General features: G+C 45.3%; 1 protein-coding gene across 1 annotated transcript in view; it reads right to left on the bottom strand.

Moving 5' to 3' along the window:
* The window catches only part of TNFRSF10B (TNF receptor superfamily member 10b), a 45,748-nt gene extending 36,446 nt beyond the window's left edge, over positions 1–9,302 (bottom strand). The window contains 1 exon segment of the mRNA XM_045286847.1: positions 9,159–9,302. Within this exon segment, the coding sequence (XP_045142782.1) occupies positions 9,159–9,302 (144 nt within the window).
* Positions 9,303–11,825: the final 2,523 nt, after the last annotated feature.

The following is an 11,825-nucleotide window of genomic DNA, read 5'->3' as shown; positions in this document are numbered from 1 at the left end:
GAGGAGATGAGCCAGTCAGGGTGCGATGTAACAATGACCAGAAATACAACTTTCCTCTAGTTCCTAAATGTTTCCTCCCCGCTCCCATTACCATGACTCAAATTCGACCTTGCAAGTCTGGCTCGACCAGGGGATGTACACTGGTACAGATAGGAATTGAAAATCCAGGGAATCCAGGGAGGATGAGCCCTACAGGACCAGTGGTGTGAGTGGCGAAACAGGGAGGGTAGAGGGAGAGTGGGTAGGAAAGAGGGAACTGATTACAAGGAACTATATGTGATCTCCTCCCTAGGGGACAGACAACAGAAAAGTGGGTGAAGGGAGATGTCAGACAGGCCAAGATATGACAAAATAACAATTTATAAACTATCAAGGGTTCATGGGGGGCCAGGGAGTGGGGAGGGAGGGGAAAAATGAGGACCTAATGCCGGGGGTTTAAGTGGAGAGGCAATGTTTTAAGAATGATGAGGGCAATGAGTGTACAAATGCGCTTTACACAATTGATGTGTGTATGGATTGTGATGAGTTGTATGAGCCCCTAATAAAATGATTTAAAAAAAAGAAAAAAGAAAGGAAGGTTACGTCATTTGCATATCATAAACTGTTAATAAGCTTAAAAAAATAAAGGAGTCTTTAAAGGATTGTTATTATTTTGAGAGACATCTATTATTTAGATAAAAGGGGTTGGTTTTGCTTCAAAGCTTTAAAGAGTATCTCAGGGTAATAATTTCAGGAAGTGCACCAGTGTAAACTTGTCCAGTAAACCTGGTATTGTTGTTAGGATGTGAGGTTCTATTCTACGTCTAGTTTGGCCCTGGTGAGGGTGGTCAGTAGCAGCAGCCTGGTACGAGGCAGTCGGCCTCTTTTGCTGGTAGAGAAGGTCGTAGTTGGAGTACACTCAGTTCTGTGGACTAATTTCATCTCTGAGGCGTGGCTTGTCTCCTTTCTCTATTGCTCCAGACACGTAGAGACAAGCCATTGTTTCGCAGACAGCCCCTAAGACCCCCGACAACTGTGCACAAATTACGCCAACTGAGCAAGATGTCCACGAGAGACGCCTACTCCTTCAGACCCACAAATCCAGTCCCATCGAGTGTATGGCTATGTCTAAAAAGTATCTGTAACTGTGTCCCTGTATGTTTTGTTATACAGGAATATATGAACATAGTCACATATATTCACATACATATGCATATACCTGTATATACACATATAGAGCTCTAGTGGTGCAGTGGGTTTGCACTATGCTGCTAACCACAAGGTCAGCAGTTCAAACCCACCAGCTATTCCATGGGATGAAGGTGAGACTGTCTGCTTCATTAAGGATTTCCAGTCTCAGAAACCCTAAGGAGCAGGTCTGTCCTGTCCTATAGAGTTGGAATTGGCTAGATGGCTGTAGGTTTTCTTTTCCATCCGCTTCTTTCTCTTGTGTGCAGTTGAGTGGCACAGTTTACCCTGCTCAAGCCGTGCATGCTTCTCCTCATGCAGTGTTCCCGTTCCCATGCCCCCACGTAACGACTGTCTACCTACCTGGATAGGGCACCTTCTTCTCCCCTCTCCATCCAGTCACCACTAAATACGTGAGTTTCTCTTTATGCCACTCCATAAAAGTGGGGACATACAATGTGGGTTTTCGACTGACTTAAAATGTTTGGGGGACCCATTTTTCCTTCTCACTGGGTAGTGTTCCATGGTATGTGTGTGGCACATTTTACTTATCCAGTCTTCCACTGGTGGACATTCAGGTGGCTTCTGTCTTTCTGCTATTGTAAATAGTGCTTATCTTAACTTTCATAGTCATAAGTATGCATAATTTTTCATTTAACACCAACTCTCTCTGTGAGGAAGATTAAAATCAACACTGTAAGTATTGTCAGGAAACCTGGGTTATGTTGGCTGCTAACCACTGGTCAATAGGTCCTTGATCTATTGTGAATTAGATTTTGTGCATGGGGTGAGGTATCAAACTTGTTTCATTTTTGTCAGCACCATTCAGTTTTGTCAGCACCATTTCTTGAACACTCACGTTTATCTCCCTTGAAATGGGCATTTGTGTGAAATGATCTCTCCAGCTCCCTCAGTAGTGACTCTGCTACCTGCGAGTGAGCCTCTGAATGGGAGCCAAAGAGTCCCTACGTAGGCCAAGAATTAGATGAGCGGCTGTGTACAGAGTGCAGAGAACAGAAGTTAGTATGGAAAGTGGTGAGTTTAAGCACAAGGTGTGATTAGTATCATCAAGACCCACCAAACGCACTGCCATTGAGCGAAATCCAACTCATTGCATCCCTATAGGACGGAGTAGGACTGTCCCTGTGGATTTCTGGAGATGAATCTTTATGGAATCAGGAAGCCTCATCTATCTCCCTGGGACCTACTGATAGGTTTGAACTGCTGACAGCCCCATTCAGAAGCCATGTGCCACCCGGGCTCCTATCAATGGTCACAACATTGATTTGAATCTTCTCACACAGAGAGTCAGAGCCACATCCTCCTGGCCAGCAATGACCATAAGCTGACAAACTATGATTTGTCACAGGCCCGCTGCTTTCAGCATCAAACTATGGAGGAATAACATCGATGGGCACCCGCCACAGCCTCTCTGAAAAGTGGGGTGAGTCAATATTGGTAAGGTCTACGTCTCTCTCATACTACCCTATTTTAGTTAGGTTCCTAGTCTTATCTAAACAATCTCCTGTAAGCACCTAGGGAGCAGGATTTATACAAGGGTGGTGTGTTTCTCTCTCAAGAGCCCAGGCTAGACTTTTCCTAGAATGGAGCATCAGTGCACTCCACCCCCAGGTAGATCTTTCAGGGAGCCAAGGAGCCAGGTTTAGGAGTTCAAGGGAGCCGAATACAGGACAGAGCATTTGAAAAGAACAAAGGACACAGAAGGGGGCTGAGGACCAACCTGTGCCTTAAGGAAAGGACAGGACTCCTGGTTTAGAAGAGAACTGTCAGAAACCTGGAGGTTAAAAAAATGATCAAAGGTGCATTCAGGGCTGGGAATGATTTCAGCTTGGCAGGATGAAACTGATGCTCAATTGTTTTTTGTTTTCATGATGCACCAGCACAACACCCCATATTCCTTGAAGGAGCCAAACAAAATCCGGTATCCCAAAAGGTAAAATCACAAAAGAAACAATCCAGGAACTAGCCATCCATGATGGTGGAATCGGAGAACATGGAACAGAAACAGCTTTTGCTCATATAGATACGCTGGAGGAGGCACAAGGAACGTGAATGTGATCATGAGACAGAGGAAGAGGTTAAAATGACTCGAAAAAACTCCTAACAATGTGGGGGGTAAAAAGAAGAATAGCTGAGGCGGGAAAAAACAAACAAACAAAAAAGGAAAGGATAGGATGGGATTAACGGCAAATTGAATTTTCAGATCAATGAATTTAAAAAGAAAGCAATAGAAGCTAACCAAAATAAAACACAAGAGAAAACTACTGACACAAAAAAGCGAATCCTCACAGTAGTGAGACAACATCAAGCATTTTAGAAGAAATACGAGAAAGTATTGCTCTCAGGGTCCAGTTGATCCATGCATGAATTCACTAAGCTGAATTCACTAAACATCTGGGCCTCCGTGGAGAGCAGTGAGGAGGTGTCACAGGAGTGGAGCTTTCTGTCCTCACTCGGGTGCCTGCCAAGAACAGGGTACAGTCAAATTAGGAACTTCTGGGAGGACCCACTGGACCCGGTGAATTGAAGATAGAGAGGGCAGTGCAGATGATTCTAGTGACTATTTCTGGTGCCCCCAAAGGGGTCATCTTGTTCTATTTCCTCCAAGGAGACAGGTGCTCATGGGGATGGCTGAAGAAGTTGTAAGAAAATTTAAGACTGCAGGGGTGAGGTAAAGGCCAGGGAAATTGCCCTGAGGATTTTTTTTCTTTTCCCACTACAGCAACACAGCTGCTCATTCTTGGAGGGAGGCAAGGGTCGTTTTACAGGATTTCACTGGGAAACTGAATCCAACCACCCTAGAGCCCTGCTCTTGGGCCTTCAGACTTCTTTTTATTCCCCAAACTCACAGAGGATTTAAAAGGAACACAATCAGAGCCCTTCAAAGATGCCCTAACTACTCTCTGGACGTATTATCTATTGACGACCACTGGATTCCTCAGGAGAGAGTGAGAGGGATGGAAATACCACCTTCAGTTTATAGACTCGGATGGAAGTTATGTTGATCAACATTTTTATATGTTTTAATAAGTAAAGGTTTCGATGAGCAAGAATAGTGAGACTTTGTACTTTGGGCATGGTATCACGTGAGACCAGTCCCTGGGAAAGGACACTTTGTTGGTAAAGTAGAGGGTCGGTGAAAAAGAGGAAGATCCTGGACGATATGAACTGACACCATGGCCATCGCAATGAGTCAAACGTTACAATTGTGCGGATGATGCAGGATGGAGCAGTGGCTTGCTCTGTTGGACACCAGGTTGCTGTGAGTCACACCTGACTTGATGACACATGACGGAGACACAGAAAGGGCTGAGCACCGATCTGTGCCTCCAGGAAAAGAAAAGAGAGTTTCAAGAAGACAACCAGAAACAGTAAGCACATGGCAGAAAAGTCATCATGAGAACGGAAATCAGCAACACCAATAAAAATATCAAAACAATATCAGCAAAACCTTATGTATCAGTAACAGCACTGAATGTCAATGGACAGAGCTCACCAGTTAAAAGAAAAAGACTAACAGAATGCATGAAAAAAAAAGACCTTCATATGCTAAGTACAAGAAACACACCTTTGATATAAAGATGAACATAGACTAAAAATCAAAGGATGGAAAAAAATACCAAGCTAATGGCAGTCAAAAGAAAGCTGGAGAACCAATATTAATCTCAGACAAAATAAACATCAAAGTTAATGACATAATGAGAGGGAAAGGCAGTTATATAATTATGAAAGCTTTAATTGAATAAGAAACCACAATCATAATTAATATATGTACTGAATGAAAGAACAACAAAATACATTAATCAGATTCTTATAGAAATGAAGAGACAGAACATAATAGTACTAGGGGGCTTTAATATATCACTTTCAACTAAAGATCCATCAACTAGAAAGAACAACAAAGACATAAAAAAATTAAGTAAGACAATCACGCAACTTGATCTCATAGATGTATAGCAAATACTTCACCCAACAAAAATTCATTCACTTTCTTTTTTAGCGCTCATGGTAGCTATTCTAGAATATATCATACTTTAAGTCATAGAGCAAGAATGAATAAATTAAAAAGCACTGAGATAATACAAACCACCTTTTCAGATAATAATGCTTTCCAGATAAAAATTAGAAACCAATTATAGAATGATCAGCTTCAAAAAATCGAACAGGTGGAACTTGAACAACAAATTACTCAAGAATCACTGAGCAATTGAAGAAATAAAGAACACAATCAATGTGGATTATGTGCCAATAAAATGGAAAGAAAAAAAGTCAAATGATTCCTTAAAATAAATGAGAACAAAAATAGCAATAACTACACACATCAATAAGATAGAAAGAATTAAGACAAGCCCCTTAACACATCAATTACAACAATTGGAAAAAATGCAGCAAAACAAGCCATAATAAAGATTAGGGCAGAAATAAATTAATCAGAAAAAATTAAACTATACAAAAGATTAATCGGACAAGAAATTGGTTTTTTGAAAAAAATTTTAAAATTGATAAATCACTGGAAAACCTAGCAAAGGAAAAGAATGTGAAAACAGAAATTCTGGAATAAGAAATGAAACGTGCTACTACGGCAGAATCAAGTGAGATAAAAATATAATCATGGAAATAGGCCTACGGTGATCTCCCTCCACCCATAATAAACATAATAACAGAGTGCGCTGGGGAGATGAGGGTAGAAGACCAAAGGGACAGACCTGCCTTGAACGCTGACGCCGTGTCTGCTGATGCCCTCTGATGCACGCTGGACCTGAGCTGGTGCCAACATTTTCTCTAGTTTTGTTGTTGTTCATATTAGGGTGTATCTCAGAGGTGTTAGGTCATTATGGGTCACCCTCTTGAAGTTGTGTTATTTGTTTTTCAGTATATGAACCCCAGGATTGATGAACTATAGGGACAGCAAGTAGAATAACGATTTTGGGGAGGAGGGGTACAGTGACGGGGGTGGGGTATAAAGGGGAGACGATGTCAAGGAGTCCAGGAAGGAAAAGAATGTTTGGAAACTGATTGTGGTAGCAATTGAACAATACTGCTTGACATGATTGAACTATGGGATGATATGATATATGTATTAATTCCCAATTAATACTAAAATTTAAAAACATATAATTATGCAATATTATGAAAAAATGTAATCCAACAAATTTGAAAATCTAGAAGAAATGGATACATTTCTAGAAATACATTATTTACCTAAATTACCACAGAACAATGTGAACGATCTCAACAAGCCTATATAACACAAGAAGAAATAGATCTAGTCATACAAAAAACTCCCACTATCAAAAAGTCCAGTTCAGGTGCTTTCACTGGGGAATTCTATCAAACATTTAGACAGTTGTCAAGGATTTCATAAGACTTGGAATCACAATCAATGCTCATGAAAACAACAGTCTGGAAATTAAATAGCGTTTTGCACTGGGAAAATCTGCTGCAAAAGATCTCTTTAAGTCAAGACAGAGAACCCATCAGAAACAGTAGCGGAGGCAATGGGTCCCTGAGGGCACAGGAAGAGAGGAGAGGGTAAGGGGAAGGATGGGGAGCTGGTAGCATTGGTGACTGTATAACCCACTAGATGGAACCGAACAATAGAATTGTATGTGAGTGGATAGACTGGATTATGTAAGATTTGGGGAAAAACACCCCAAAACTATTATAGGGAAGAAAAAAAAGGAATAAGGGTTCCTGGGAGGTATGGTGGGGGAGGGAGGGGATAAAGGGGAGTTTATATCAAGGAGTTCAAGAAGAACGAAAATGTCTTGAAACTCTGTGGTAGCAATTGTACAACACCACTTGATGTGATTGAATGTTACGATAGCTGTAATTACTCCCAATAAAATGATTTAAAGGGAAAAAATATCTTTAAGGTGTAAAGAGAGCAAGAGGTCCCTTACTCATAGGCACGGGAAAGCAGGCCAATGATTAAGGAAGACTGGAAAAGAGTTAGTGCCTTCGAATGACGGTGTTGGTGACGTCTGTGAACGTTTCATGGGCGGCCTGCCCCAAGAAGGACACGTCTTTGCTGGCAGGCATATAATCAGAATGCTCCTTAGAAATAAAATGGCAGGGCTTCCAGCTCATCTTCTTAGTCAGCAGGAGGACCAACCAGTCCCTGGAAAAGAACACCCTGCTTGATCAAGTAGAGGGTCAGCGACAAAGAGGAAGCTCCTCAACAAGACCCGCTGTTGCGCACAACGGCTGCGACCATGGGTCAAATACAGAAACAACCGCGAGGATGGAGAAGAAGCCAGCCGGCGGTCCCTCGTTCTCTTGTACAGAAAAGTCTATACGACGCTCGGCACTGGACGGTCCCTCACCACAACCTGTGCAGAAGGTCCACTGCAATCATGCTCACCGTCATCAGGTTGATTCCAACCACCAGGGACTCTACAGGATAAAGGAGAACTAACTGCTCCTGGAGGTTTCCAAGACTCATACGCTTCAGGGCTCCCCCTCTGCCATCCTCTCCAGTCTGTTTTCCAGCGGTGACTTTCCTCCAGCAAAGTATCCTCAAGGTGCAATACAAGCTCCTGCGGCACTGGAGGGAACTGCCTTGTGGCCATCCCAAACCAACTCTGATCATGTGATTAACCCTCCCATATACCCTCACATAGTTTACAACTGTTTACAAGGGCTTATGCAGATGGTTGGGTTTTATTTTTTAATCTCAAACTTTACAAAGAAGGTGCACTCAACTACCTTAAGCCTCCAATAGCAAGATTCTATTACAGTCCAAGAATCCCAATTCCTCCTCTGATCCAGAGGGCTTCCCGCAGAAATTGGATCATACTGCTACTTACAGAGCAAGGACTGCAACTCAGGAAACGGATTTTTCCCCTGGGCCTCAGCTGGTATAATCCTTTAACTCACTACTAATCATTGCCAGCAAGCTGATTCTGACTCAACAGTGATTCCAACGCATAGCAATGGGAGAAGGCCTGAGCCTCCCTTTCCCAGAATCGCCTGATTTGGCCTGATGGCCTTGTCCACACACATCAGCTCCACACTACCTGGAGACACCTACCCAAAAAGAAAGAACAAAACCAACTCATTTCCACGAGTCGAATCCAGGAGCCGCCAGGGGAGAGCTATCCCGGTCATTTCCAACGGGGGGGGTGGGTGGGAGGGTGGGGTGGAAACACACACCAACAAAACAAAAAATACACCACCCTTCCGTCAATCCCTGGAGTGGGGACCCCCTGAGAGAACGACCCCAAGACTGCGCCTGCAGGGGGCACAGAGCTTCAGCTTTCTTGGGTTGGAACTGCTGCCTGGAGGTCAGCGGCCACCAGAGCTCACTGAGTGGTCACCAAGTGAAGCGGTCATCTTGCGTCTCATCTAATCGAACCGTGTCGATCTAACATCAGTATTATTTCGTGACCACAATCCTTTTATTTCTGTATCCGTGTGTTAAATGACGATGTGTAAACTACCACGATTCCTGTAACCTCGTTTTGGCACCTGGAAGAGCACATTTGATCGTGAGCCTCAATTCGCGTGGAAATTAATCAAAAGTGCAGTGTTCTCTTTTCTCCTCCTTCTCTCTCTCCCTCCTTCCCTCCCTCTCCCTCTATCCCTCCCTCCCTCCTTCTCCCTCCTCCACACCCCTAATGGGGCACACTCACAGCACCCAGCTGAGAAAAGGGGTGGCGGCAAAGGCAAACTGGGCTCCCCGAAGCCATTCCAGAGCATGGAATTGAAGGTGCAGGAAGGGGCAAAGCGGAAGTTACTCTGCACCGCCAATATTGTCCACCACTTTGAAATGAGTAGGTTTGAAAACGTCAAACATTTGTATTAAAAAGGTAAAAGGAACGGAGGGCTGGGGTCGTTACAGCGGAGAATCTCTCTCTCGGTCGCTCCCACGCAGGGAACCCGGGCTTCCTCGGGGTTCGCAGCTCCATCGCGCTCCCCTCCCGGGGTTGGAAACCTGCCCCGGGGTCCGCATCGGCCCGGCCACTTACCAGGGGCAGCACACTTAGGGCGACGAAGGTGCGGATCCTCCAGCCTGGAAGCCGGGCTTCCCGCCACCTCCGGCTTCGTGGGGCGCGCTCTGCCGGGGTCCCCGCCTCCCCGGTGGCCGGTACACTCGCTCCCCTCCGCGACATGGCTTTAGTAGGTGCTGGGCGTCCGGCCCGCTGCGGCCTCAAACTCTGGGAAAACCACGCCCGTCCGAGTCCCTCCGTGCGCTCAGTCCAGCGAAGAGTCCACTGTGCCCGACCGCCGGCTCGGCAATTTATGGCCCCGGGGTTGCACAATCCGGGCGGGGCCCTCGCCTGCAGGGAAGTTCAGGGGTAGGCGCCTGCGGCTCTGGTCGCACCTGTGGCCAGCGGTGTCGGGAAGCCGCGTACTGACGTTTTGGTTCCAGACCCCACAGTAGCTGTCCTTCCAGTGTGCAGAAAAGAGGGAACGGATCCACACTTTTCAAACTTGTGTTGCAAGCCCTTGCTTTGCCCGCGTGCGGCAGCCTGCATTTTCCTGGAGTTCTGAAAGCGTGTCCTCCGGTCAATTCTGACTCATGGCGACCCTATGTGTAGGACCGAGTAGAAGGACTATGCTATAGGCTTCATAGGCTTTCATATCGCTGGGGGCAGATCGCCGGATCTTTTCTCCCTAAGTAATGGTTGAGTTTAAGTCACAGAACGTGGGTTAGTAACCACTGGGCCGGCAGGGTCCCCGTGGGAAATCTCCCTGGCTCTTGAGAGTCACAGTTGCTGGGGACAGCGCTGGGGACAGCGGAGAACCACGAGCTACACGGAGCAAAGACGAGTAGAAAACTGGGGCTCAAACTAGCCGCTAGTCTTGTGGGGTGAGGCGCCCCCACTGCCTAGCCCTGTTTCCGACGTGCTGACCAGGAGACCATTTCCCGCCCCTGGCAAGGGCCCAGGACTCCTGTTGCGGGAGGACCTGAAGGCAAATTCTCAAGAACAGTCTTATTCAGCCTGGAAAGCTTAGAGGTGGCGCTTGCAGTGTGAGTTGTGCCTTGAAATAAAGGTTTGCGGGGGTGGGGGCGCCGAGGGGGCGGTGTACGGGGTGGGCTCCACAAAGTCTGAACTAGAAAGATTGGGGATTTTCCACACACGTTTTGATGTCCCCTTGTATGTATGGTCCAGTCCACTCTTCATTCAGTGTTCTAAATTACTCCACACTCTCAGAATAATTGAAAAATAAAAATGAAACTGTTCAGATTCGAGGAAAATTCTAAGGGTGGCCGGCAGGAAGGATTAAGCGCTTGAATGCGAATCTAAAGGTTGGTGGTTCAAACCCACCTCAGCGGAAAGATCTGGCAAGGGGCTTCCAGGAGTTTGAATCTACTCAACGGCAAGTTGTTAGAATCTATGTGATCAGAAGGACAGAGAGACTCAATGGTGGGACACAGGTTTATTGGAAGAAACCTGACAGGGGCCTCTGATCTGGGAAAAAGCCCTTTCTGTACAGACTAGCAGAGTTTTATAGGACTAGTCAAGGGGACACATTTGTGGGTGGGGATGTGTGTTTGGCTAATTCTGACAACCAGGGTCAACTGCAGGCCAGTGGGAAATGTTTCTTAGGGGGGTGTCTTTGCTGCCTGTGTAAGAAATCACTGAGCAGGATGTTTGGGGGGGGGGGTCGGGGGCAACCAGGGGTAGGTAGGTGGGTGAGGTTCTATGAGTTATTCTCCTTCCATACCAACTAGCACAGTGGTTCTCAACCTTCCTAATGCTGCGACCCTTTAATACAGGTCCTCATGTTGTAGTGACCCAACCATAAAATTATTTTCATTGCTACTTCATAACTGTCATTTTGCTACTGTTACGAATCATAATGTAGATCTCTGATCTGCAGGATGTATTTTCATTATTACAAACTGAACATCATGAAAGCATAGTGATTCATCACAAAGCAATGTGTAATTATATATTGTGAAATATTTATTTCTAATGACAAATGAATGAAATTTTGTCTTGAAGTATGGTGTAGCATGGGTAACAGTCTTCACGCTGGGCACTCTTATGTGGGCGTATCTGCATGTGAGCAGACCCTCCTGGAGATGGATCGAGGAGCGGTGTCTGGTTCCTAAGATCATCAGAAAGATGTGCTTTCTGGTGGTCTTAGGCAACCCCTGTGAAAGGGTCGTTCAACCCCCAAAGGGATTTCGACCCACAGGTTGAGAATCACTGAGCTAACAGGTAGGGTAGAAGGAAGAGGGGCATGGATATCTAGCTGGTTGCTTCCTGCTGGGTTCCGACTACTTGCTACCTGTGCTGCTGGGACTGAAGTAGGAGAATGCTTTGAGTTTGGTCTTGAAGTAGGAGCTGGAAGTGTGGTATCGTTGTCCTGCACGCCAGCTTCGTGACTAGACCTAAAATACAAGGGGCAAAAGCAATTAAGATATTAATTAATATATACATTGCTACTACGGAGCCCATTTCAGAGGGCCTGAGAGAAAATCCCAGGTGCCATTGGCCTGTTGCAGTTTTAGGCTCTGGTTTTCCATTTTGAGATTATTTATTGGACATCTCTTGACCATTGATATAAAAGTAAGTCTTCTTGGACACTGGGCCTCCACTCAAGTACTCCCTCAACACAAGAATACTTTCTTCTATTAAATTGGCATTCTATGATGCTCACCTTCCCGACACAACCGCTGA

This window comes from Echinops telfairi, unplaced genomic scaffold, assembly GCF_000313985.2.
Source record: "Echinops telfairi isolate 266 unplaced genomic scaffold, ASM31398v2 ScPeMD7_9;HRSCAF=40, whole genome shotgun sequence".
Classification (NCBI taxonomy): domain Eukaryota; kingdom Metazoa; phylum Chordata; class Mammalia; order Afrosoricida; family Tenrecidae; genus Echinops; species Echinops telfairi.
The sequence above is the reverse complement of the archived record's forward strand: the minus strand, read 5'-3'. Positions and strand labels throughout refer to the sequence as shown.